This window comes from Panthera uncia (genome assembly GCF_023721935.1).
Source record: "Panthera uncia isolate 11264 chromosome D3 unlocalized genomic scaffold, Puncia_PCG_1.0 HiC_scaffold_8, whole genome shotgun sequence".
NCBI classification, from domain to species: Eukaryota; Metazoa; Chordata; class Mammalia; order Carnivora; family Felidae; genus Panthera; species Panthera uncia.
The window spans coordinates 81,629,504-81,657,375 of NW_026057586.1; the positions used below are offsets into that span (position 1 = coordinate 81,629,504).

At 43.9% G+C, this 27,872-nt stretch overlaps 2 protein-coding genes across 5 annotated transcripts in view; both read left to right on the forward strand.

Moving 5' to 3' along the window:
• RPL6 (ribosomal protein L6) overlaps positions 1-24,292 on the forward strand; it is a 152,161-nt gene extending 127,869 nt beyond the window's left edge. Inside the window, exon 7 of the mRNA XM_049619955.1 lies at positions 24,206-24,292. Coding sequence (XP_049475912.1) covers positions 24,206-24,277 — 72 coding nt within the window. The 3' untranslated portion in view covers positions 24,278-24,292. The remainder of the gene's footprint in view (positions 1-24,205) is intronic.
• HECTD4 (HECT domain E3 ubiquitin protein ligase 4) overlaps positions 1-27,872 on the forward strand; it is a 189,221-nt gene that overhangs the window by 108,547 nt on the left and 52,802 nt on the right. For all 4 annotated transcript variants that reach the window (XM_049619914.1, XM_049619915.1, XM_049619916.1 and 1 more), the window contains 24 exons: positions 569-767; positions 2,871-2,990; positions 4,119-4,223; positions 5,328-5,491; positions 6,060-6,293; positions 7,285-7,477; positions 8,002-8,106; positions 8,610-8,698; positions 9,078-9,253; positions 11,365-11,500; positions 11,612-11,753; positions 11,854-12,020; positions 15,248-15,394; positions 16,009-16,193; positions 18,432-18,585; positions 19,508-19,788; positions 20,008-20,197; positions 21,227-21,308; positions 22,980-23,182; positions 23,835-23,970; positions 24,776-24,958; positions 25,444-25,608; positions 26,002-26,171; positions 27,085-27,200. In XM_049619914.1, coding sequence (XP_049475871.1) covers positions 569-767; positions 2,871-2,990; positions 4,119-4,223; positions 5,328-5,491; positions 6,060-6,293; positions 7,285-7,477; positions 8,002-8,106; positions 8,610-8,698; positions 9,078-9,253; positions 11,365-11,500; positions 11,612-11,753; positions 11,854-12,020; positions 15,248-15,394; positions 16,009-16,193; positions 18,432-18,585; positions 19,508-19,788; positions 20,008-20,197; positions 21,227-21,308; positions 22,980-23,182; positions 23,835-23,970; positions 24,776-24,958; positions 25,444-25,608; positions 26,002-26,171; positions 27,085-27,200 — 3,842 coding nt within the window. The remainder of the gene's footprint in view (positions 1-568; positions 768-2,870; positions 2,991-4,118; positions 4,224-5,327; positions 5,492-6,059; positions 6,294-7,284; positions 7,478-8,001; positions 8,107-8,609; positions 8,699-9,077; positions 9,254-11,364; positions 11,501-11,611; positions 11,754-11,853; positions 12,021-15,247; positions 15,395-16,008; positions 16,194-18,431; positions 18,586-19,507; positions 19,789-20,007; positions 20,198-21,226; positions 21,309-22,979; positions 23,183-23,834; positions 23,971-24,775; positions 24,959-25,443; positions 25,609-26,001; positions 26,172-27,084; positions 27,201-27,872) is intronic.

The window sequence follows — 27,872 nt, forward strand, 5'->3', positions numbered from 1 at the left end:
CACAAGAGCCAAGTATAGGTCTTAGGAGTTTGTATACCACAGCCTTGGGCTGCAAAGCCCTCGAGGGTTTAATTACAGTAGACAAGAGGACTTTGAAGGCATTCTTCTTTAGCAAAAATTAAAGGAAAAAGTCAGGTAGACTCATGGAGTTTTCAACAATTGACATTTAGATACCAACAAAAGGAACCTTGATAGGATACTAATCCTGTGGGATTTGGAAAGTGACCAATCTTAAGGGTCCTTTATAGCATTTTTTTTTTTTTTTTTTTTTTTTTAAGTAACTTGAGAGTTGGTGAGGTCCTCTCCTGGGCTCTCCTCCTTGAAAAGAGAGGGGGAAATGCAAGTATCTTCTCTAGCGACAACAACAAAAGAGCCTTAAACATAGGAGCTTTTACAGTGCTTCTGATCGCCACTGATACCTAGCATTTAAAAGCTCTGAGGTTGTCAGACTGCGTGATGTGGAAAAGGAGAGCGACATTCCTTAACCTTTTGTATTTTACCATGTGTACCTCTTCTTTTTCCTCTCCACGCTGCTAAGCTAAATCACTTTCTCTGTGTCTGGTTTTAGGATGCTGGAAGAGAAGGAAGAGCCAGGCTTTCTCACTGGTTTAAAGATTCCTGCTCCATGGGCTGCTGGAAAGACCGTGGAAACCGTCCACCCTGTCAGAGACAACTATAAATTTAAAGAAACTGTCCACATCCCAGGAGCTCGCTGCTTGTACCTTAGATTTGATAGTAGATGTTCTTCACAGTATGACTATGACAAAGTAAGCAAGACTGGCTTAGTATTGGTTCCACCGCCAATAGGCTGGTTTCTTAGATGCTTCTTATTTTTCTTTGCTCCTGGTCACCATTCCCGACTTATTTCTGTCTGCAGATGTCTCTTTGGAAAACTTTAAGATACGCCTTGAAGGGTAGTGGTTGGGGAAATAACCAGCATGTCTGTGTTCGAAGAACAGTGTTTTCACAACATGTTGAAAGTGCACTTTCGTAAGCTTTTCAGAGTTTAGATCTGAGAGTCAAAGGAAGTTTTCTTTTGCCTATTGCTTACCTACTGCCTTCCTCCGGTGCTCGGAATTCCTGTGGACAGGTGATTTGCATTCGTCTAGAAAGATCGTACTGCCCGATTCTGGGGCTTCTCACGTATTCTTTGGGAGAAGATGGCCTTTTAGAAGAGTTTCAGATGTGCTAGGATCTGTTTTCTTTTTATTATTTGTTCTTTGTTGTCAGTACCTCAGGGCCCACATAGATTTTGAGGAAGAGTAGTTTCTGACGTGTAGTGGCTTGATAATTTTAAGTGGAAGGAAACATTTGAGGGGTTGAAGTGTTTTCTTCTGTTTATGTGGTTGTGTTGCAAACCATCATGTTGAACTTCTGAGGAAAGAGGAATGTGACTGTGACGTGTAACCTCATAAAAGAACAACCGAAGGGTTATCTACTAGCTTTGTACGTACGCAGGACTATTTTTATGTAGTTGTATGTAGATTGTTAGCTCCTCTGTAGAGTGTTAGGGTGAAAGGTCTTAAATCCTTCCAGGGGAGATTTTTAGGTTAAATAATAAAGGACTTCTTAACTGTATGTACTCTGAGGTGGTGAAACCCATCACTGAGCAAATGATAGGGTCCCCTTCCCCCTTATCTTTTAGGATAGTGAAAACTGTCAGGTGTCGGGAGGGGCTTAAGATACGTCTCCAAAACTCAGGTTAGCTGGAAGCGGGAGAATTTAGAAAATGGTCTTTCATGGGCCTTTCAAAAAAGAAACGTCTTGCCATCAGCCTGCCCCACTTCATGGCTCCTGACATCAGCTACCCCCATTTCCTAGATTCAGGTGATAGGACTGTTGAAAATAGAAATGGAGAGGTTGCCATATCAGTCGGTGTCATTTTGTTTCTCCTTTAAAACCAGTGATTCGCATCCTCTGACCTACGCTAACCAACACCTGCGGTAGACGTTTAGCGTTAAATGTGGAGGCACAGGGAGGCTTCCTACACAGATAAAAGGAACATTTACTTTTCCAGTGGTCCCTGGTTGGTATCAGCAAAAGGTCCAAAAGGGTAAGAAAGCACAACATGATAAGTGTCAGGGGCTAAAAATGTAGCCTCTAGATCCAAACTGAGCTCTCCTGTGCAGTCAGAGGTGGTCAGAGTGCACATGAGAAGACAGGAGTTGGAGTTTACGGAAACCAGAGCTTCATTCTTCCCAGGGAAGTATTTGAATGCCAAGGGACCTCTAAATATCTCTCCTGCATATTAGAAAGTTGGTTAATTGCACATAAATGAATAACCTTTATTGCGGAAAAGTACTGATCCATGAAAACTGACCCAAGAAGCAGCAGCGCCTTTTCTGGCCTAAATTTATGTCATTTTCTTTTTACCCTATTAAGCAACATTCAAAGGATGTATGGCTTATTTTCAATTTGTTGCGTTTTTAAAAATCCTCATGCATTGAGTTTTTGGGTTTTGTGTTGTTTTTTTGTTTTTTGCCTTTATTTCGTTGTGTTAGATATAACCGTCTTTCCATCTGTATTTGCTCACTTTATTAATTTGGGGGAGGACTTCAGGGGGCAAACTGTACCAGTTATTAATGAGTTATACGTCATTACTTAGCATTAAAATAACTACTTAAAAATATGTGTAATAGCTGAGTAGACCTATGTTAATGTGAGGTCCCCAGGCAGTTAAATTGTGGCAATACCTGTTGCATCCAAACTAGTATCAGTTATACCTTAAAAAATCAGGGAATATTCTGTAATGACATCAGTGCCTGGTTATGAATGTATTTTTAAACAAACACTTTTTTGCAGCCTTTTTATTTGTAGATGTTGTTTTTGTTTTTCTTTTACAGTCTAACAGTATATTTTCTGTTTTGAAGTTGGTGATATATGCGGGGCCTAACACAAACAGTAGGAAGGTTGCTGAGTATGGAGGCAACACACTGGGATATGGCAGCCGTAGTGTCTTAGGAACTGGCTGGCCCAAAGACTTGGTGAAGGTATGGTATCCAGTCAGATTCACTTCCTCGAAAAGAAAACTGAACTCCCGTTCCTTCCAGGCCCGAGTATTAACTCTAATTCCAGAAAAAGAAGAAAAAAAAAAAAAAAAAAAAGGTCTGTGGGTGCTTTTGTTGAGCTGGAGCCATCTTGCCAGGTCTGTAAACTCACTGCCTCATTCAGAATGACCGTCCTTGTAGGGCATTGTCAGACCCCTGTTGGCTCCAGAACTGGCATCCGTTCCCCAGGTTACTCCAGGGACTGAGGTGCCCACGGCATTTCCTTCCCTGTCCATTAGATGAAGGCCTGCTAGTTCTTTCAGCTTGCTTGTCTGCACTCTCCCGTGATGGGCACCCTAGGTTAAAAATGTGGAATCCGTGTTTTCGAATGAATTTGGGCCTTTGGAGCAACAGTAATGATCCTTCTCAGATGGATGAGATTCCAGTCATGCTTTGTAATTTGGGCCCTGGAACTACAACAGATCTACCTAGGCTATGAATATGAGCTGAAATGCCCACTAAAACCTGAAAACCTCTCCAAAGTCTGTTCTGGAAGCTTGTGTCTCGTGTGCGTTACCTACCCTCTTTAATTCAGCGGTAGATAGCAAGTTATGTCCAGGGGTGTAGTTTGGATGCATCCAAATCTGCATCGGCACGACACTTTTAATCGTTCTCTCATTTCCTATGTTTTGTTCATTACTCGTGGTGTTGGTTCCGCAATACAGAGCAAGGTCTCGCAGCACTCTGTTCTTCAAGATCCAGGCCGTTGGCCTGCCTTCCCGGCACAAGTGAGGTGGTGGGGAGGGGGGAGGGCAGAAAGAATAGAAGTCTGAGGAATCGATTGAAATTATGGTCAAGATTTAATCTATACTCCGATCCTGCTGTTGGGTGATCGTGGCCCCGTTTCCCAGATGCCTCGTCCCCAGACTACCTGGTCAGGAGAGACCTCCGGAAGGCTGGTGTCCAGAGGAGAGAGGGGATGGAGTTTGAGTCAAACGTGCGATTGAGAAAAGGAGTGAATTATTGCTGTGGCCCTTTTGAAAGTAAATCTCTGAAATTCATTGCTCTCTTGAAAATCATGTGTCTTTTTTTTTTTTTTTAAAGTGTATTTTCCCCCCCTTAAATTTTAAGGTGGAAGGAGATACAGTCACCTTCTCCTTTGAAATGAGAAGTGGCCGTGAACACAACACTCCCGATAAAGCTATGTGGGGCTTTGCTTGCACAGTTCGCGCTCAGGTACTGGAACCTAACCACCGCTGTGGGCGTAATGTACTTTCTCCTGTGTGCCTTGCTTACAGACGTCATATTTGCCCCGGAGACCGGGCAAAATATGAGCTGTTTCATCCATCTCTTCCATTGGGCAGTAGTAGACTACTTTCATAAGTAGTAGTCTTGTGGACTAAAACTAGCTGTGACCTAAAATCCGTTTAGCGGCACAGAAAGAACCCACTGCTAGGGGCTCCATCTTCAAAGCCTGGAGAGGTAGTCTGCCTCTAGCATCTTTCCATGGGGTGAAGGAGACTCGAACACCTAATAGAAGTAAGCATTGGGATTCCGGGTTTTTAGAGTGGTAGGATCAGATTTTCATTCTATTCTCAAAGGCTCCGTCTCTGCTTAATTGGGTCTGTTATACTCTGTATACGGTCCATTGAAACCCTGTATGCGGGTTCAGTCTACTCCTTTTAGTGCCAAATAGTTACTTCCCTGCCCGTGAATCTATGTGAATTCTTTTCCCAGCCAGAAAAAAATGAGAGAGTGGTAGGAGTTCTACTAGCCCCTTGAGTTGCTTGATTTGTAAAACCTATTTTAGACTTGGAGATGGCTTAAGTTTCACCAAGCTGACACACTCTAGAGCGGAAGTACCTGCTAGAATGGAAGCTCCGTGAGGGCAGGAATCTTTGTTCTCTGCTGTATTGCAAGGGCCTAGAACAATGACTGGTACACAGTAGGTACTCAAATATTTGTTGAACGAACTCAGTATGAGAATTGACAACGTCTTGGTTCGAGCACAGGATGGAGGTGACCCAACGAAGTAGTGATTTATACCTGGATAGGCACAGCAGAGAGGAATCGACCCAAAGAATCTTGCACGTGATTTGTGCTCTCTCTAATATGGAGTCTTATCAGCTCTTCTCTCTCCAGAATTGTGTTCAGCCTTCACTCTGTGCCACCATCTTTCTGCTCATGGTGTTGGGTACTGTGCCTGTGTCCCATAGCGATAGTACTCGACGCTGCTCTGTGAGCCCCTGTGGTTGGGGACCCGTGCAGCGCGGTGCACACGGGTCGAAGCGCCCCGCCGTGCACGCTGACCAGTGTGGTCTGCCCCTGTCTGCGTTGCAGGAGTCGTCGGAGGATGTGTCCGGAGGCCTGCCCTTTCTGGTAGACCTGGCTCTAGGTCTGTCCGTGTTAGCTTGTTCCATGTTGAGAATCCTGTACAATGGACCAGAAATCACCAAAGAAGAAGAAGCCTGTCAGGAACTGTTGCGGTCCAAACTTTTACAAAGGTAAAAGGCTCAGATAGGGCTAGTTTTGCTCACAAAGGCGAAAGAACTTCATGTGGCAAACTACTTTGAGTCCGTTTCGCATCTCATTGTGCATATTGCCTGACAATCCCGAGGGTGTCATTGTCGTTAAGAAAGAAGATGAAAAGTGCCTTTTGGCCCTTACTTTACTAAATTTGAAATTACAGCCTTGAACTGCAGAAGCTTTTCTCCAACCCAAATAGTGCATAATTAAATTCAAGGATCCCCTAAAGGATGAGTAGATGAGTGATAAAGCAAACATATCAAAATGTTTTTTCTAGAATCTAGGCGGCGGGTATATGGGTGTTAACCTTGGAATGCTTTCAGCTTTGCTATATATACTTAAAAGTTTTCATAATAAAATGTTGGGGAGAAGGTAAGTTCCCAAAGATGCGATTTCATAGAATGCTCATTTTCCTTAGCTTCTGGGGAAGGCTTGATGAATACCTAACATATAATGTGATCCTTCAGATGTTTGGTATATCTGCAAACTTTAAGTAGCTCTTTTCAGATGGAAGAGGAGTGAAGATCCTCTTTTCTGTCTGTTCAGGTGCCAGTGGCAGGTGGAGGCCAATGGCGTGATCTCGCCTGCCCTTACTCCAAGCCCATCTCCACTGCCACTGACCATCGAAGAAGACAGAGAATTCACCTACCCCTCTGACGTCCTCGTGCCTCCTGTTGGAAACTACTTTGACCTGCCCCGGATCAGGCTGCCTCCAGGAATCATGATAAAGCTCAGGGAAATTTCTGGGCGTGCTAGACCTCAATTCAGACCAAGTATAAAGTATGTTGCTAAATGGTGCTCTGCTTTTCCCATTGGAAAAAAAAAAAAACAAAACTGTTTAGACAATGGAAGGTGGGGGGGAGGGTGGTAAATTTTTTACAGTCTAGCAAGTGAGCCTTTAATTGCGCATTTACTTATGAATGCTAACCAGATACTCTGGGGAGTACCCCCAGGTGGTATTCCAGGTCCTCAGGTCTCAAGGTGTGGGCCTCCAGCTAACACTGTCTGAGCGCTTGTTAGTTCTGGAGCCCCATCTCCTACCTAGTGGATCAGAACCTCTGAGGATGGGGCCCAGTAATCGATGTTTTGACCAGTTTTCCATAAGATTCTGAGGCATGAGAAGGTTTGACAAGTTATAGGTTTTTCCATGGTGGTTTGACCGTCTACTCCTAGTCCTCAACTTGGGTTTCCTTAGTCCAGAGAGATGGTGAGGGGTCTTTGATGTAGAACATGAAGTTGTGCAGTTGCAAACGTCTTTGTAGTATTCTTGCTTCAAGTCTGGTGGCCTCTGCCCTGTCTTCTGAGACACGATTGCCCATTTCAGGGAGAACAATTTTAAGAATAGTTGAAATTTAAAAAGAAAGAGACAGAAGTACCATTCATTTTCAGCCCAGCATCCAAATATCACAAGCTGTAATGGTGCATAAATGGTGCTAAAGATCTTTTTTTTTTTTTTTTTTTTAAATCCTTAGACCTATTCCAGCTTTAATACAATTCCGACACAAAATATACAAATTATAGAAAATGAAGTCTCTTTAATTTTGATTTTCATTTTATCAGCTTAAGTCAGTTTTGTCAGTTAAACAGTAAATTACTGCCAACTTGATATGAAAGCCATCATAATGTCGTGCCTCTTTATTGTAATAAAGAAGGTGTGGTTTAATGTATTTAATATATTTAAATCAAAGCCTACACCCTCCAACTGATTGAATATGGGATTGGTAATTTGAGAGCATGGCATATACTTGACTCATTTCCTTCGTAATCACAGAGAAGTAATTCAGCCCGATGTGATGGAGGAAATGGTGGTCTCCTGTGTTATTAAGCACTTGAATTTGGTCGATGCACTGCAGTCCCTAATAAATTTCCAGTATCAAGAAGAACATGCTGAGGAATATGACTTACTGTGTAAAATTATGGGAGAGACCTTCAAGAAACTCAATGCCATGGAGAGACAGCTGCAGGTAAGTGAAGGCGAAAGTACTTAGATTTCTCCTACAACTGTTGGAAATAATTTCTTTCCTGGAAATGTAATGAAGTTTTTAAAAAAAAATTGTTCTTAATGTTTGTTTATTTTTGAGAGAGAGAGAGAATCCAAAGCAGGCTTGGAGCTGTCAACACGGAACCTGACACAGAGCTTGAGCTCAGGAGCCATGAGATTGTGACCGGAGCCAAAGTCAGACGCTTAAGTGACTGAGCCGCCCAGGTGCCCCTGTAATGAAGTTCTAAAAGGGACCTGAGGGGCATGTGGGTGGCTCAGTTGGTTAAGCACCTGATTCTTATTCTCCCTCTCAGGTCTTGATCTCAGGGCTGTGAGCTGAGGCCCCACATTGGGCTCCATGCTGGGCATAAAGCCTACTTTAAAAAAAAAAAAAAAGTGACCTGAAGTTTTGAAACATTAGGACTAAGATTTCCAAATTTGCAGATAGCACTTGTTTTAGTTTTGTCCCTATTCTCGCATTGTTTTATTTTTTAATGTACCTATTAGAGTGTTGCAGAATTGGAACAGAAATGGCAAAGTGAGGTTGATGACGCCATGCAGGGGAAGCTGGAGAACAACATGCCCTTCTTCTATGATTACCATTTTAATGAGGTGAGCAAGTTGTAGGCTTGATCACTGGGGCTTTGGTATTTACAGTGCAAAGGTATATATCATGTATGTGTAGAGACCAAATAATGATTCTTGTTGAGATATTGCACACACCAAAATGTATCCATTCTTGACGGAGATTAAATAAGATTGATTAGATCAACGTATCAATGATACAAATAATAAATTATTCATTAGGCTGTTCTTAACTGATTAATAGTTTTATCAGGAAGTTACCAGCAATGTCAAATTTTGCTTCCAAGCCTTCAAAAACAAAAGGCAGTTATAGGTACTGGAGAAGTCCCCAGAAAGTAGTCAGTGCCATCTGTAATCATTAAAATATCAAATAATTACTTACAAATGTGCTCTGGCGTACAAATAGGGACCAGAGGTGGTGGGTTTTCTCCCCCCCCCCCCCGAGATTCTCTGTTCCTTTTAACATGAACGGTAAAACTCAGTTTTTGCAGATCCTGCCTACCATCTTTTCTTGATTTTTCCTTCTTTAGAACAAAATGAAAGAACTAGAACTTCTGTGTTCAATGAAGGAAGTCTCCTTTGATGGAAATGATCTTGAAAACATGGTCCTGTCACTGAGGTTAGTGATGTTAATAACTACACAAAGCTAATTTACTACTGTGATGCTTACACTGTGATGACGTATACTCTTAGGAGATACTTCTTAAAAATCTGATGTGTTCACTGAATATTTGAGTTGGAACTCAGTTTGTAAACATGGAAATTTTTAGCTTAGCCTTCAAAAGTCAGCATAGGTACATCTGAAACTGGGCAAAGGGAGCTGACACTGGTCCGTTGACAAGGCTGCTCCTCTCTGATAGGGAAGGGGGGAAGGGGAGCGATATTTCTCAGCTTTCTTTGGCTTGGTCTCCCCCTATCTTCTCGTATCCTTATAATTACGAAACTTGGGTTTCGGTGAAGCTGAGAACGACTAAATGCACATTAGCCTTTCCTTCCAGGGAGAAGTTCCTACAAGAAGTGAATTCTCTTACTCAGAAACCGTCGCACCCACTGGCTAAAACGAAGACGTTAGTCAAGAGTTTGATGAACCGAGCCGAGCTGCTGTTACATGTCACCATTGCGGCCCAGTCCGGCCTCACAAGAAGCATCTCGGGGACCCCTGCAGAAACTCCGGGTACAAAGCCAGCCCTGCACGGGCTCTCTGCACTAGCCCGTTTGTAGAAAATACACACCAGCTCCTTAAAGAGAAATCACTCTTGTGTTCTCATAGGAAGGAGAAAAAGAAATTTCAGCATTTTTTTATTCTACCTTTTACTTTCTCATCGAATTCATGTGGTGGCTTGTGAGTCCGTCTGAGCGTCAGGTGTGCCTCCTCACCTGCCTTACTCGGTGTTTCTTGGGAGCATCTTGGGAGCCCAGTAACGTGGATTTTTAGTTTTGGGCTTGTTGCTTTCATAGTAATGTGCATAATTAGTCAACATTATGAATCTTGTAATGCATCACATTTTCCTCTTAAAGCCGAGTTTATATTGCACATATAGTCATTATGTGGAACCTTCTAACATCAGTTTCACTGTTTTTTTTCCTGGTCACATTTTAATTGTTAGCCTGAAAGGACATTCCTCAGGAAAATCAATGAGTCTTCTTTCTTAAGCCTGATCCCCAACCCTGGGCATAGCTTGTAATGACCAGTGTTACTACTTTTTTTTTTATTTTTATTTATTTATTTTTTTTAATGTTTCTTTATTTTTGAGAGAGACAGAGACAGAATGTGAGTGGGTTAGGGACAGAGAGAGAGGGAGGCACAGAATCCGAAGCAGGCGCCAGGCTCCGAGCTGTCAGCACAGAGCCCGATGTGGGGCCCGAACCCATGAGCTGTGAGATCATGACCTGAGCCACAGTCGGACGCTCAACCGACTGAGCCACCCGGGCACCCCAACAAGTGTTATTTCTTACCTTGAGAGAGAGGATGAATAAACAGGAGACTCTGTGTTGTCTAACCCGATGGACCCTGCCAAGCAAGCAAACTGTTTTCATCCCAGCTGATGGGCCCAGGGCTCCCCTCGCATGGGAGAGAAGTCCAGGGGGACTCAGGTTTCTGACCCCCTAGTGAAAGGATACTGTTGGCTGAGAACATCCAGGGATGTGTACCAGGGTGTGCAGTGTGATCACATACTGAGACGGTGTGCTGACCACGTCCTTAGTCACACTGAGCTTTGGTTAATTCAAGGTCCTATAGAAAGACTTAGGTTAGTAAGGCTGATGATGCTTTCCAAGAGGTTCTTTCCATCAGAGATCATGAACCAATAGTTTGCTGAGCAATAACATCTTCAAAAACTATTTTTTAAGACTGAAGCTGTCTAACCATTATTTTTAAAATAATTTTTTAATGTTTTATTTATTGGGGGGGGGGGTGGAGAGGGAGAGAGAATGAGTGGGGGAAGGGCAGAGAGAGAGGGAGACAGAATCTGCATCAGGCTCCAGGCTCTGGACTGTCAGCAAAGAGCCTGAGATGGGGCTCGAACTCATGAACCATGAGATCATGACCTGAGCCGAAGTCAGACACTTACCCGACTGAGCCATCCAGGTGCCCCTAACCATTCGTAAGACCAATTCAAAATAACCTTGACTTTTTTTTTTTTCTTAGATGGTCTTAATATGTAGTTTTGTCATCTTCCATTAAATATTCTTCTATAATACAACTAGTTTCCTGGATAGCGTTAAGGAGTATATTTTAGAGGAAGGGCCAGTCGGATTCTAGCTCAAGTGTGATATTTACTCGCACCAACTATGATCAAAGCCAAGGTACTAGCAAATGTCAGTAAATCAGCTGAATAAATCTGGGATTAAAGGGGGAACAAAGGCTGTCTCTGAAAAAAAAACGAAACAAACAAAAAACCAGTATTTGGATTTGTTTCAGTTAAGAAATTTTTTATTCTAGAAATTACTGTCTCTGTCCTCTCTGGCTTTTTAGAACGCTTATATGAAGGTGAACATTGAGAGTTTATGAAATTAAATCTTTCAGCCTTTTTTTGAAACCCAATTTAATAAGAAAGATTCAGTTTTTCACACTAAAATGCTTTTCTAACCCTAATATCTTGATTTTAAAGAATGGGCCTAAAAGTCACCAGTGTGCAATGCTGGCTGGATTAGAACCTCCTAGAGAATCCTGAAGTCTCCTAGAAAGCAAAGAGTATCTTTCTTAGACTGATAGCGTAGCTGTTGTTGCTGTCCTTACAAATCGGATAGCAGATACGCCAACCTTTTTATTGCTTTCTGTTTCAGCTTGTAAATCAGCCTCAGAAACAAAGGTGATATCTCATGCTGTGCGGCAGCCTGTTTTTCTTCGCAGCATGTCGGCTCCTTCTGACCTGGAAATGATTGGTAATGAAGATTTGGAATTTACTCGAGCAAATCAGAGGTAAATGACTAATGGCCAAGGTTGGATTCCCACGTGAGCTGAAGACAGTCATCAAAACACACTCCCTGAATTTCTGCTTTTGTGATCTAGCGCTGTTTTGCTTTCCCATAGGCGGCGCCACGTGACCAGCCACCGCAGCAGCTCCTTCACACTCCTGCAGTCACTGGCCATCGAGGACAGCAGGGACAAGCCCACCTACAGTGTCCTGCTGGGGCAGCTGTTTGCTTTCATCGGCACCAACCCTGACCAAGCTGTATGTCCATTTTGCTGAATACAGAGGAATACCACCTAATGGCATGGGGGCCTGTGGCAGTCAGCAAGAGTCAGGTGGACTTCCTTCTCATGCATTTCAGGTGTCCAGCAGCAGCTTTCTTTTGGCTGCACAGACGAGGTGGCGGAGGGGAAATACTCGCAAGCAGGCCCTAGTGCACATGCGGGAATTGCTGACGGCTGCTGTGCGCGTTGGGGGTGTGACGCACCTCGTGGGTCCAGTGACGATGGTCCTTCAGGGAGGACCCAGGTTAGTTGTTTCTATTAGTTCATACCATCCTGTCTGGAGTGTGCAAGAGGCATTCCAAAGATTATTCATGAGGCCGTATTTTAGACAGGGGTATTTGCTAACGTTTCCCCCTAAAACAATATCTTTATTTTTATTTTTGTAAAAGTATTCCACAATTTTTTTTAACAACTGCAGCATGTGTAACAAAGTCCCTTTATTCCTCCTCTTCTGAATTCCACCCTGTTAACTAAGAGCTTGTTGTATCAACTACACACACATAAATGGCTGTTTCTCCTTGTACACAGAAGTATGTATGTGTGTGATTTTTTTTCCCCTTAATTCAGATTATATTATACTACAATAGAACACTGCATGAGAATTGTTTTGCTCATATATGTTGGATATATCTCTTTTCATGTCATTACTTCAAGATCTGCTTTATAGTTTAAAAAAATTTTTTTAATGTTTATTTTTTAAAGAGAGAGAGAGAGAGAGAGAGAGAGAGAGAGAGAGAGAGACAGACCGTGAGTGGGGGAGGGGCAGAGAATGGGAGGCACAGAATCCGAAGCAGGCTTCAGCACAGAGCCGTCAGCACAGAGCCTGACATGGGGCTTGAGCTCACGAACTATGAGATCATGACCTGAGACAAAGTCAGATGCTTAACCAACTGAGCCACCCAGGTGCCCAACTTTATAGTTTCTTTTTAAAGTTTGTTTTGAGAGAGAGAAAGCACCTGCATGAGTGGGGAGGGGCAGAAAGAGAGAATCCCAAGAGGACTGCACTGTCAGTGCAGAGCCCAACATGGGGCTCTATCCCGCAAACCGTGAGATGCATGACCTGAGCCAAAATCCAGAGTCAGATGCTTAACTGGCTGAGCCACCCAGGCACCCCTGCTTTATCATTTTTAAAAAAAAAATTTTTTTTTAACATTTATTTATTTTTGAGACAGAGAGAGACAGAGCATGAACGGGGGAGGGGCAGAGAGAGAGGGAGACACAGAATCGGAAGCAGGCCCCAGGCTCTGAGCCATCAGCCCAGAGCCCGACGCGGGGCTTGAACTCACGGACCGCGAGATGGTGACCTGAGCTGAAGTCGGAGGCCCAACCGACTGAGCCACCCAGGCGCCCCTGCTTTATCATTTTTAAGAACTTCATGGACCTCTGTTATATGGATGGCTATGTCTTATTTAACTCCTCCCCTTCTGGCGGACACATGGTTCATTTTCTTTTACTCTCCATTTTTTCTGTTTTGTTTTATTTTTGCATTAATAGCAGTGATGTAGTAACATTCTTACACCTATATTTTTGTGTACTTTTGTGCTTATTTTACTGGATCAATTTCTTTTAAAATTTGTTTTTTAATGTTTATTTTTGAGAGAGCACGTGCCAATGGGGGAAGGGTAGAGAGAGGGAGACACAGTATCCGAAGCAGGCTCCAGGCTCTGAGTTGTCAGCACAGAGCCTGATGCAGGGCTCGATGTCACAAACCTCGAGATCGTGACCTGAGCCACCCAGGCGCCCCTTGGCAAAATTAATTTCTAAAAACCTAGTCGTAGGTAAGAACTTTGAAGAACATTTTGGATTTGTGAGGAGTTTTTCTGTACTGTTCCCTACTGGGCTTCAAAGATCTTCAGATAGAAACAGAAAAGGCATTTGTCTACAGGTCCTAGAGTAGATGCTTGGGGCTGCTTGTGTCTCCTGACAGCTCTTTGAGGAGTTCTGGCCAATAAGCAGGGGTCAGTGGCTGGAGCAAAATGTGTTAACTAGCAAGAGCTCGCATGAATATCTTGAGAAATTTCTGTGTCCATCAGGAGAGGCCAAGTTATTCTTTGGAAGCAAAACCCTCCCAGATCTCCGTGTTTACAAAACAAAACTTCAGTGCTTGCTCATGTCCAGCGCAGGTGCGCCCCAGCCCATGACACTCCCAGGAGCCCAGTAGAGGAGGCGGCCACTGTCTCAAAAGCTGTCCGTCCCCTTGTCAGAGCTCTGGCTTATTGGCCAGGCTGGTCACATGCTCATCCAACCAAAGGGAAGCCACAAGGCACAGTGAGTAGCACTGGCTACCACAGCTTACTTCCAGAATAATTTTTCTTATCCATTTTTTTTTTTTTTAAACGTTTTATTTTTGAGACAGAGACAGAGCATGAATGGGGGAGGGTCAGAGAAAGAGGGAGACACAGAATCTGAAACAGGCTCCAGGCTCTGAGCCGTCAGCCCAGAGCCCGACACGGGGCTCGGACCCACGGACCACGAGATCATGACCTGAGCCGAAGTCGGCCGCTTAACCGACTGAGCCACCCTGGCGCCCCATCCAGAATAATTTCTCCACAACCCTGGCACCATTATTCCTTTTTCTGTCAATTGTTAATGTCATAGGTCAAACATTTGAAAAAATGCAGAAAATCCCAAAGTGTAAAGTAAAAAATCACCTGTAAATCCAGCATCTTAAGATAAAACCTGTTAACACTCTAGTGTATTTGTTCTGTCTTTATTCTAACCATAGATCCCTCCTGTAATGTCTCTAGTGGCTGTGTAGCCACTGCATCGTATTCCCGAACCTTTATTTATGGCTCAATCCCTACTTTTCAACCTTAGGTTTTATTTATTTTTGTTATTATAAACAGTATTCTATGGCCTATCTTTGTAGATGACTCCAGATAGTTCCAGTTTTCAACTAATATTAATTGCTGTAGAATCACCCCCAGGTTGTGTTTTTACACTGGGAAAGTCTTAGTTCATATCAATTGGATTCTCATACTCTGCTAATAATCACAGTGTGAACTTGACAAGGACACTTAGCTAATCTATTTGGGCCTTGATTTTCTCATGAGTACAATTACATTTACAGAATTCAGTGCTGCATAGGATATTGCAGGCCTGTTTCAAATGGTTTCATTATTAAATACGTTTGGGAAATGTTGGGTACCATTCTCTTGCTCTTAGAGTTATTGTGGACCTTAACCTTGTAAGGCTCCGAGTAGTCCTATGGTAGAGAACCCTGCTTGACTTGACTTAGCCTAGGATTCCCCAGACTTCTCTAGAGCATGGGCATTGTGTTTGAGGCAACTTAAGAAATGCTGCCTAACAGTCTTCTGTGGTCCCGCAGTCTGGGGAACACTGGTGATCTCTAACATCCCTTCAGTTCGGGATTCATCTAGACACTCTTGGGTTTCTCAGAACGTGCCTGCTCTCACGTTCACAGTCACTTGCCATGGCTCAGGAAGCCTGCACTTTGGTTCTGTTTCATAGAATTGAAGAATTAACCTGTGGTGGGATGGTCGAGCAGGTCCAGGAAGCCTTTGGCGAGACCATGACCTCTGTGGTTTCTCTGTGTGCTCGTTACCCTATCGCATGTGCAAATAGCATCGGACTCTTGTGTACCATACCTTATACCAGGTAAGCAAGGCTTTTTACTGTGGGTGAATTGCATTGCAGTGTAGTTGCTTAAATAAAAATACTTCTAAATTAAAAAATTCCCTGGGGTTTTTTTGCTTTGATTATCCAGTGACACTATCACTGTGATTAAATGAGTTTACCTCCTGACAGACACCTCGCGTTTCTATGTAAATTCCGTATTATTGAATTCCTACATGATCAAAAGTGGCCAATAGGGATTCTATCACATGGTCAAAAAGTAGAGGTTTGAAGGAAAGAAAAAGGCCTCTAAGAAATTATTTAATATGTTCAGCAAAAATTTTTTTGCAAATGCACATTTATTTTCTCAGTACCCTTATGAATCCCCTCGTGATAAAATATACAACTTTTTTTCTGTTATAGCAACCTTCTGTTTTTACTTGGCTATTCTATATGAACAAGCCAGAACTTGAAGTTTCTTATTTATGAAGGAAATCCTCACCGTAAAGAAGTATTTTTGTGTTTGGTTATATATGTGGTGGTAAAGAAGGATACTGGCATGTTTTCTGCCCCTTTGATAACCTGGATCTTAAGTGAGAGTTTCCTGAGGGTTGGTCAGTTATGTTTATTTCATGTACCCTTCCTGCCTGGCCCAGGAGTGAAGAGAAGTGCCTGGTTCGCAGTGGCCTTGTGCAGCTCATGGACCGACTGTGTAGCTTGAGCAGTCAGACGGAGTCCGGCTCCAGTGAGAAACAAACCAAGAAACAGAAGGTAGCCACCATGGCCTGGGCAGCGTTCCAGGTGCTTGCCAACCGCTGCGTTGAGTGGGAAAAAGAAGAAGGTAAGAAGCAGGATCCTGTTTTAGAATTCATTGATTTCTTCTGTTGATGTGTTTATTTAATTATGGGTTTAATCAATTAATGATTTCAGGAGAGCCTCTTCGTCAGCATGGTTCTCTGGAAATTTATGGCTACACTGACGTTAAATAATAGCCTAGCCTAGAGGGCATTGTGCTAAATGAAATAAGCCAGACACAGAAAGACAAGTACTGAATGATCTTGCTTATATGTGAAATCTAAAAAAGCCAAACTCCTGTGGGGCGCCTGGGTGGCTCAGTCGGTTGAGCATCTGACTTCAGCTCAGGTCATGATCTCACATTCTGTGAGTTCGAGCCCCATGTCGGGCTCTGTGCTGACAGCTCAGAGCCTGGAGACTGCTTCAGATTGTGTGTCTCCCTCTCTCTACACCTCCCTGACTTGCTCGCTCTCTCTCTCTCTCTCTCTCTCAAAAATAATAAACATTAAAAAAAATTTTTTAAGTACAAAGAAAAAAGCCAACTCCTAGAAACCAGGAGTAGAATGGTGGCTGCTAAGAATATTAGGAGGAGCGGGAAATGGGAAGATGTAGGTCAGAGGGTCAAACTTCCAGTTACAAAGTGAATAAGTTCTCCACACAACACACACACACACACACACAGGTAATTAGTGAGGTGGTGGATATATTAACTAGATCGCCGTAATCCTTTCAGAGTATATATACATATCTATAATCATGTAGACCTTTTAAAAAATGCACATTGAACCACCTAAATTGTGTACGACTTGTATTTGTCAGTCATACCTCAGTAAAGCTGTGGCTGGGGAGGTGGGGGGATGGGGAATGATAATCACCTGAAAGAGTACAGTAAGCCAGCAAATTGAAAAGATACCTCATTTCCTTTTTGTCAATTCTGCTAACAGTCTCCAAATAAATACTCTTATGAAATGGTTTAGTTGCATTTTCAAGTGCCATTTCCAAATTCTGTTTTTACCAACCCAGTTGAAAAAGTGAAGTTGAATATCCCATAATATCCCAGGCCTGCGTATGCAGCTTGTTGACTTCTCTATTTATTCATTCACTGTGCACTTTATTGTCGAGAGCCAGGCGTAAGATGAACAAGACTTTGACTGCTCTTACTCTTCAGTGGGGGAAATAGACCAATGAACAAATGATTACAGTGTGATCAGTGCCATATTTTAGGTGCACGTGAAGTGTGGAGGGAGCACAGAGGTTCCTACAGACCAGCTATGCTAGAGATTGGGCAAAGCTTCCCCAAGAAGGTGACATGTGAGTTATTCTTACAGGATAAAGAACGTTTTCATGTAGAAATAAACAGTGTGTGTAGGCACAGGGATCCAAGACAGCATAGAAAGTTGAGGAAATGACAGCTAATTTGTGTGGCTTTTTACAAGAGCTGCTTGGTGCGGGGAGGGACCTCTGGATCTACAGTGAAAATGGAAAGATCCCAAAAGGTCTTTAATTGTGTTTGAGGAGAGGTAGGATGGGGGTTTTAAAAATCAACAGGTTTTCGGGGCCCCTGGGTGGTTCAGTCAAGTGTCTGACTCTTGATCTCAGCTCAGGTCTTGATCTCAGGGTCGGGAGTTCAAGCCCCATGGTGGGCTCCACGCTGGGTGTGGAGCCTACCAAAAAAAAAAAAAATTAGGGGCACCTGGGTGGCTCAGGCAGTTAAGCGTCCAACTTCGGCTCAGGTCATGATCTCAAGGTTTGTGAGTTCAAGTCCCACATCGGGTTCTGTGCTGGCAGCTCAGAGCCTGGAGCCTGCTTCCGATTCTGTGTCTCCCTCTCTCTGTGTCCCTCCTCTGCTCACACTCTGTCTCTCAAAAATGAATGTTAAAAATTTTTTTTCAAAACAAAATAAAAATCAACAGGTTTTCATCACAGGAAGAAAATGGTGATTCTTCCCTATTAATCAAAATATGTTCCTTAGTTTTGTGTGAATTCTGTTCGGTTTTCATTAAAAATAATTTTCTTTTCCCAACATTAAATCATTATCTTTTTTACGTGCAGATGTTATCTAATGAGGAGACACTATTTTGGTAGCTAATGGAATACTGAGTAGGTTAGAGAAAAGATTGGGCAAGAGGAGGGCTTTAATGCAGGGAGGGTGAGAGGGAGGACTCACCATGCCTGCAGGCTCGCCATGGCTTCCTCGGGTTCTCACCTTGCTTTTTCTTTTTTCTTTTTTTTTTTTTCCTTTTTCTTTCTTTCTTTTTTTTTTTTTTTTTTTTAAACTCTGTAGGTGGCTCCACAGAGGCCGTGCACTCAGGGCTGGCCCGTCAGGTGTCCAGCCTTCTCACCAACCATCTTGCCCGAGCAACTGAGTGCTGTGGCAACCAGGCCGCCGGGAACGATGCCCTCCAGGATGTCCTTAGTCTTCTCAATGATCTCTCAAGGTATGGGAGGCCCAGCCGGAGCTGTGGCAGAAAGCGGCTTTCCTCTTGAATGATTGGGGTTCCTTTGGGTGGTGATTGTCTTTGAAACATCTAAATGATGAGGCCATCCTGACCTGCTCCTGCTTCAAGAACAATAGAGAAGAAAAGCATTGGAGAAATAGTAGTTCCAAAGTGTGAGGATTATTTAGGTGAATATCTACATTATAAGATGATATCATTTGCTTTAATGTTTTGCTGCCAACAGCTGTTAGCCTTTCAAGTAGGTACAGTTGCATTAAGTAACCCCAAGTCCTTACCCTCATCATAGAGCAAGGTAAAGAATAATCAGTCAGGACCTGTAACTGACTCATGTTCTCATACTGTGTCTTCAGAAAGAAGATAATCTGGGGGGCGGGGGGGCGGTTGGTTGATAACATCCTGGGTGAGTGGTGAGGTCCACAGCAGCTTGTCTACATAAGGCTGCTGTTCTTTGGTTTCTGCTCGACTTGGTTTTCTTCTCATTGAGATGTCACAGGTTCAGCTGGGACAGATTGCAGACTGTTGAGGCTTATGCAATACTGTGTGGTATCTTTGGTCTTGAAGCACCCCTTAAAAAGGAATAAAAGGTTAAACGGAAAGTCTCCTAGTTTGGATTTCAGAGTCGTAGTGCCCTGTGAATCATGCTGAACTGTAGCATCGCAATTAAGTAAACATTGGGCATCAGCAGCTGCTCAGAAATGTTTCGTTTTGAGTGGTCGCTTGTGAGCCTTCATTAGATATTTACAGAAAAGCTCAGATTCAGATCTCCTTTATAAAAACACAATGCCGAATGTGTGTCTTCCTCGTGAATCCGTTTGTTCGTCCTCATTTAGGGAACTCTCACGTCTGAGCTTCTGCAGACCAACATGCCCAGTGTCGTGTGCCTTTTCTTCCCTCTTTCCAGGAGTCACATAGGTAAAGCCATCCTGAGCCAGCCAGCTTGTGTGTCCAAACTCCTCTCCCTGCTGCTTGACCAGCGCCCATCTCCAAAGCTCGTCCTTATCATCCTTCAGCTGTGCCGGGCGGCGCTCCCGCTGATGAGCGTGGAAGACTGTGGCAACGTGGAGCTCCCACCGTGGAGCTACTCCGTTCCCTCCCTAAACAGTGAGCAGGAGGATCCCAGCGACCCAGCGTCCAAGATAGCCTCCTTGCTCTTAGCAAAGCTGGCAGATTACGTGGTCCCAGGTGAGCAGCTCCCGGTCCCAGCAGGGCGCTGTGGCACCCACTTCCCGGGGCAGGCCAGACTGAGCTTCCCACGGTCTATCACCTGTAGCTGCCGCTGCGCCTCCTATGATGAGAGAGGAGGAGAAGGGACGGGGAGGAAGAGAGACTCCAAAATCTGAGCTTGCCCTGTGCCGGGGAGCTGCACAAATAACGTTGTGATTTTTCTGTTTGCTTTTAAAGGATGTCAGACGGTTCTCTCTCCAACTGCTTCTGAACCTGACACTACGTTGACGAAAACCAGTCCCAAGAGTTCCTTAAAAGGAGATAAAGATCCTGGAGAAGAGAGTGAAGCAGTGGATGGCAAGCTGTCTATCTTTATCCACAAGCGGGAAGACCAGTCGTCCCATGAGGTCCTCCAGCCGTTACTGAGGTAACTGATGATTGTAATAGCTCTGTGTCCTCAGACCCTGTAAGCCCCTTATGTACATCAACTATCTCCACCCTCTTGACAACCCTAAGAAGCAACCGCTATTCCTGGCATCCCTGTTGTTACAGTGGAGAAACTGAGGCAGAGCTGAATCACAGACGCAGGCCTCTGACCGCAGAGTACAAGCTGTTATCCGTGACTCGGTACTGTTTCTTCAGACCCAACAGAGAGCAAACGCCCTGTTGAGAATGTATTGTTTGTGCTCAGTGGAGAGCCTGCAGTGTGATTTGGGCTTCGAGAAGGAATGACGCAGGCTGGTTTTAGTTATTGGCATCTTTCGGCCATTGGTCAGTTTAAGGATACCATTGACTGTGAGGTGGAGAAATAAGAGAAACTTTTTAAAACTTTAATTCACTGAAGGTGAATGGTATGATTGCTCGACGGGAAAGTACAAATATACGCGCTGTCCAACGATTACAGACCTCCGGGGCCCTGTTAGTGGGAGCCCGGGCGATGGGAAGGCCTACCACAGCGCACGAGGGAGTTGAGGACGCCTGTGTATGTCTCAGGCGGAAGACTTTTTTCTCCAGATAAATGATTGGATGATGGTGTCCTCCTCATAATTGGTCCCTTGTCTGCCATCATGGCAGCTGGAAGCACTCCTGGGCTACTGTATGAACCAATAGGGCCGGGCAGGTCCTGCTAGATGCGGAAATCACCAAGAAGCATTCTTGGGCGTTGCAGGATTTTAGAGTGCAAATTTGGTGAAGGAGTGTTCGGAGAGGCAGAGGAAGCTGAGTTGTCAGAAACATCCAGTCATTCGCACCGAGGCATCCATTTCATGCTGCAGTTAAAGTCCCCTCACTTTGGGATTTAGATCACTTCCCGAGTGCCTCCCAGGCCTTCTTGGGATCATAGGTTCGGAGTCTCGATTTTGTTCAGCTCCGACCAGCACTAGGTGGCCCCACGGGCATGCAGTGCCACCTTGACCTTGCCCGTAAGATGGCCCCCTCTCTCTGCCTTCCCTTCTAGTAGCTCCGAAGGACGGCCCTTCCGACTTGGCACTGGCGCCAACATGGAGAAAGTTGTGAAAATGGATCGAGACATGACGAAGGTAAACCCGATACGGAAATATTTGCCCTGACAAGACCCACGATTGAAGGGCACTTACCATGCTTTGGGTTTTCAAGAGACACTTAAAAAAAAAAAAAAAAAAAAAAAAAAAATTCAAGTTACCACAAGGAGGCAGGGTGAGAAATCGAAGTTACTGGCTTAACTGAAGCTGTTTTCAAGAGAACTAGTTAGAATCAATTTGTCATTAATGTTAAAATATAAAAGAGACCTCTTGGCTTTGACCTAGAAGTTTTTTCTTAGTTCTGTTAAGAAAGTTGTGCAGCCTATGGGCACCTGGGTGGCTCAGTTGCCTAAGTGTCCGACTTCAGCTCAGGTCATGATCTCACAGTCTGTGGGTTCGAGCCCCGCGTTAGACTCTGTGCTGACAGTTCAGAGCCTAGAGCCTGCTTTGGATTCTGTGTTTCCCTATCTCTACACCTCCCCCACTTGCCCTCTGTCTCTGTCAAAAATAAACAAACATTAAAAAAAAAGTTTTGCAGCCTAAAACTGCAGGACACCTGGGTGGCTTAGTTGACCGTCCGACTCTTGATTTTGGCTCTTGATTTTGGCTTGGGTCATGATACCACAAGCATGGGATCGAGCCCCGCATTGGGCTCCATGCTGAGTGTGGAGCCTGCTTACAATTCTGTCTCTCCCTCTGCCCCTCTCACCCGTTGCACACATGCTCTCTCTCGCTCTAAGAGTAAGAAATAAAAAATGAAGTTTTGTAGCCTAATAATACTTTAAAAGGATCACATGTGAAAGGTTAAAAGAGTAATAGATAAGAAATAAAGACACATAGCTCATAAAAAATAGAAAAATATGCCCACATTTACAAATTACACAACAAAGGATTAAAAATAGTAATATATCCTTTTTCATCTGTCACACGAAGTTAAGATTGAGAATACCCATTGCGGTCAAGATGAGAGTAAATAGTCCTTCTCAAGTATCTAGATATAACCATGCTTTTCATGTTCTGTTGATAAGAAAACAAAGTAGAATCTGTATACCCCTAAATACAGGATTGATTAAACAAATTGTTAAGTGTCAATTATACCTCAGTTTTTTTTTTTAATTTAAAAATGTAAATTATATGCATACAATGAAATACCATACAACTATATAAAGAGCTGGGTAGATCTGTATATACTGATATCAAAACACATGATATTTTTGTTAACTGATAAAAATAAATAGAAAAACTGTGTGAAGTGAGATCCATGATTATGTATGCCAAAATTTGCATGGAAATAGGGGCGCCTGGCTGGCTCAGTTGGTTAAGTGTCCGACTTCAGCTCAGGTCATGATCTCATGGTTCATGGGTTCGAGTCCCGCGTTGGACTCTGTGCTGACCGCGCAGGGCCTGGAGCCTGCTTCGGATTCTGTGTCTCCCTCTTTCTCTGCCCCTCATCACCACTCATGCTCTGTCTCTCCTCTCTCAAAAATGGATAAACATTAAAAAAAAAAAACTGCATGGAAACAAATCTAGAGGACTAACAATTGTGTGACTGGGTGAGGACATGGGATGTTTATGGGAAATTAACTTTCTACACATAGTATTTTGACATGTGAATTTTTAGAAATGAGCCCGGATTGCCTTGGTAACCAGGAAGCAGGCTTTAACAGGTAAGGAAGCTGAGTGTGGTGACTGTCTCAAACCTCCCTCCAGGGCGGCTGCTGTGAAGTGATTACAGAAGAGGCCGCAGCCGCTCTTCGGAAGGCAACCAAGTGGGCACAGTCTGGCCTCATCGTCAGCGTTGGGCCACCTGTAGAGTCCATCAACCCAGAGACCGTGAGCGGACTGTCCACAGGCGACAAGAAGAAAACCGCCCAGACCTCCATTTGCCGAGAGAGGAACTCGGAGCTTGCAAGGTAGTCTTTCCCTGTCCACGTTTTTTTCAGAGCTACTTGGTAATGGACTTGTGGTTTGGGTTTTTATCGTCTGTCATCCCCTCGACCTGCCAGAAAACGAGGACTGAGGGCTTAAAATACCCAGCCGAGATTGTGGCAGGTGAATAGGGTGGCGCTGCTGGCCAGGTGGGCAGCTATAGCCAGAGGGTTGTGTTTCTGAGAAAGGCTACCACCAGGAACACCAGCTACGGCTTTTCTGAGCATTAGTAAACTCAGGTCTTACTGCCTCTGTTTCTTCCAAACGATACTTCCCACCAGCCCAACTGTATACAATAACCTCTAAGGAGTAGAGAGGAGTGAGTGTTGCCTCCAACAAGTCTGCAAGGTGTTCTATTCTTTCAAGCCAGGAATTAGACGTCTTCCCTCAGTCCTGACGGTTTACGCGGTTCAAGGTTGAGGTGTGTTGTTTCAGAGGATTCTTCAGCTACCGGAAGGAATATGAATGAAGTGATTTTTCTTTTCCTGATGATAATTTAGCATCTCTTTTTCTCAATGAATCCACTTTTTCCTGTGTGATTAGAAAAATTTTCCATCTGATGATAACCCTAAAAGCCCCCCATCTGCATTCTTAACCATCCCTGGGCATTGACCCTTTCCCTCCTGACGCTTGCAGGACTGACCCCGTCCGACCCTTCATCAGCGGGCATGTGGCAAACAGCATGGCCGCAGAGGTGATTGCCTTGCTTCATAGCTTGCTGATGGCACCCGAGTCAAATGCTGCTCAGATATGGACCACGACAGCAGAAAAGGTTAGCACGGTGTCACTGCCTAATCGAGGAAGCGAGGAGGAAGTTTGTGTTCTGTTTCAGCATTTGAATCCTGCCTAGCAAGGGTCCTATTCTAGTAAAGAGAGATTTCCCAAATTGGCCAGACAGACTGGTTAGCTGTTCTCCCACCCCCACCAACACCACATATCTGCTTTGGTTTAGTGGTTTCACCTCTGTTAATCTATGTCCCCTGTCGCTGCCAGTTCTAATTTTGCAGAAGACCGGACTGTATTCTCAGGGAAAGAACGGAACTCCTTGTTTCTCTTTGCTTGTGTTTGATTGGTACTGACACTAGGAAATCACACAGCCTTGGTTTATTGGATTTGTTACGTGTATTTACTGAGTCCTGAGGAGGTCCCTGTGATTTATACCCCCAGACTGCTCTATCAGTAATTCATCACTACAAACAGAAGTCTAGTTTCCTAAAATCTGGGGATCTGTAATCAATTCCCATTTTCCCACGGTCATTTTTCAAGTGAGTGCCTTATAGCACGTCCTCAAAGAAAGTGGGTATTGAGATGTAGGCAGTATGCTGTGATGGTTTTCCATCAGGTTAAGACTTCACAGTGTTTGTCCCATATGCTGAGGTTGTGTGTGTGCAGTCCTAATTCTATAAGGCAGATACGGCATCAGTCAATGGTCATACCTCGTAGTTACTTCATCCTTCCCATAACTGAAGTTCCTTCGGGACACGGGAGCCAGGCACTGTTACAGATACTTCATCCCTCTTAGTATCAAAAATGACTAAAGCTTTAACTCCTACTACATGGCCGCTTTTTCAATGTAGGTTCTGTCTCGTGCACTGATGTACATTCCACAGTTGGGGAAATACGCAGAGAGCATTCTGGAAAACGGCAGCAGCAGTGGCAGGAAACTCGCCAAACTTCAGAGAATCGCCCGCCAGGCTGTCGCGGCACTGTGTGCTCTCGGAGGATTCAAAGAGACCATCAAGATAGGGTCTGAGGTTCAGGTAACCAGCCAGCGTTTCCCAAGTCACTGCTCTCCCCAAGTCACTGCATCCATTGATTAATTGATCATCTGTTAGATGGCATCATCCACCCGAATGGACAAAGATCCTTGTTCTTTTGAGCTAAACAAGGAATCTGAGAAACTCACGAATTCTAATCCACACTGTGCTACAGATCACTTAAATATTAGTACAGTGTTATATAATGTTAACTGTAATACTTGTGTCCTATGGTGTCACTAATATTTTAGAGTTGGGAGTTTGAGAGTCTGTCATCTTGTGATGACCTTGACATAGATTTTAGGGCCTATTATTTTAACTCCCATTCAGTGCATGGTACCTGCATTGTAATAAACATGCAGTAATTCCTGCATTCTTGTAATGCCAACTGACAACAGCTGTGAATTTGCTCCTCCCCGCCTGTCGCATGAGAGCGTTACGAACACCATCGTTGCTGGTCGGTAGTTCTAATCCATCGTTGTCTCTAGGTTTTAGGTAGAGGAATATCAGGAAGCATCGGAGTAGTGGCTTCTATCAACGAACAGGAAGGTATAGCTACAGTCAGATTCCCACCCATAGACTGTAGAAAGACTTCGCAAGCGTCAGACACATTGACTATTCCATTGTCTAGACTTTGTGTTCCAAGATCAGAGGTAAGGTGATTTTTAAATGCATTATCACATGTCACTGCAAATGGTAACCATACTGTAATGAGCAATATGCACATTCATAGTGCAGAGGCACAAATACCTGGTGATCTTAAATGCTACTTGGGATGTATATTTATGTATCGGGCATGATTATTTAATAGTAACATTTATGTGAAAATTTCACCTAGGTGACGAGATTCATTTCTTTGGTTAGGAATATTCCACAGTGTGTTATATTTTTAATTGTTTTGGTCTAGTTTGCTATTTTCTGTATGGTGATTTTATTTTTTTAACTGAAATTGGGAGAATTAACTCCAGATAATAATGCCCTCATTTCTTAGAAACTAACTACTTGAATTTAACTTTCTGCCATGCCCCCCCCCCCACCACCATCAGGCACTGCCTCTTCATAAACTGTCCATTACTGAGAAGGTAGTACAGGCAGTCCAGTCCATGTTGCTTCCTCAGGAGGGAAGTCTCTCTATTCATACCTCACTTCCTGCAACAGGAGATGGGTCAGCTCCTGTGATGGCAGTCGTTCGGCTCCTGGCTGAAATAAGAACAAGGTGAGCACCCAGGCCACAGAGGCGGGGCGGGGGGACTCCACTCCCGGCTTAGTGGGTCCACAGGTGAAGTTCATGCCAACGTGAGAACGGAGACCATTGTCTTGAGCTTTGTTGACTACCTTTTTTGTTGCATTCCCCAATTTCTGCAAGTTCTGTTGCATTGTGTAATTTCTACACTTTGAAACACTTTAGCTGTTCCCCTAAGAAAATAAGTAAGCAATCAAGATGTGGTCTATGGAAAGTGTGCCTAAGGCTCCACCGCTTTGCTTTGGTAAAAGTACTTTGTTCTGTCCCGGGAATCCTTCTGCCACTCTACCTTGTGTAAATGGATTGGGCTACATTAGCATACATCTGGTCTGTCACTTTCCAAACCGATGATGAGAAAACTAGGGAACGCCCTCAACTGTTGGTGTAGAAGGAAGAGTAACATTTTCTTGCGAATGCATTTATTTGGCACAAAACAACGGTAACAAGGTTCTCTTTTGGCGATGGGACTTCTTAGAAGGTTCTAAGATGCATTTTCAAGTAGGTGACAGATCAGCATACAGATTTTCCAAGCGTTTGGGTCCCTCTCATTCCCAGAACACTAATACTGCCTGAGGAGCACAGATGAGGAAGCATTGTTGAGATGATGCTGATTTCTCGCGTGGCACTCTGTGTCTGCATTTAGGAGAGACGGCAACCGCTTTCCCCCTCTCTGTTTGTCGGCAGTGTCAGCAGTTACTGTGGGGCACAAGGAAAGTTAGACCACTCCAGCTCGGGGGAGCGTGGAAAAAAAAAAAGCAAGAGGAATGGGGAGTGTGAATTTTTTTGTAAATTACGGGACAGAATTGATTGAAATGCTTTTCACAGTTAACTTGTTAGAGAATGAACATTGATGACCTTGAAATATTGTAAATCTTTTAACATTAAGAGCATGCCTGGTCATGGCCCAGCTTTTAGAAGACAGCTTGTTTTGTGAAGAATTCATACAACAGTGTCCCGCAGCTGTTGAAGTGCTCAACCTAGTAGCCCAGGAGTGCAGTGCGGGTAAGTACCTGTGGCTTTCCTTTCCACCCGACTTTATTGAGTTTGTCAGTACATTTCCAATTTGATGATGGAATGCTAACATTTGTGTATATGTGCATGAACTTACACACACGCACGCACACACACACATCAAACTGCTGAGCTCTGCAGACAGCACTTATCACAACTTTTATCTCAGATCTAGAAATGTAAACAGCTTTTACTACATGCAAAGTAGGAAATCAGCATTTAAAAAAAAAATTTTTTTTTTTTATGTCTTTATTTTCTTTTTGAGAGCCAGAGAGTGCTAGCAGGGAAGGGGCAGAGAGAGAGGGAGGCACAGAATCCAAAGCAGGCTCCAGGCTCTGAGCTGTTGGCACAGAACCTGACACAGGGCTCAAACTCCCGGATGGTGAGATCATGACCTGAGCCCAAGTCAGACGCTTAACCGACTGAGCCACCTAGGTGCCCTGGAAACCAGCATTTTTAAATTTAACTTGAGGACCATGTCAGTGTCCTCCATTAATTTCATTGCATTTGTTTCCTTGCTAGAACTATCTATGAACCCATAAGGCTGCAGATACTTTCTGACCATTGTCACTGGCTACATTTGAATTCAGTCAGGAGTTTGCACTAAACATCCATCTGTGTGTGTGTGTGTGTGTGTGTGTGTGTGTGTGTGTGTGTGTGTGT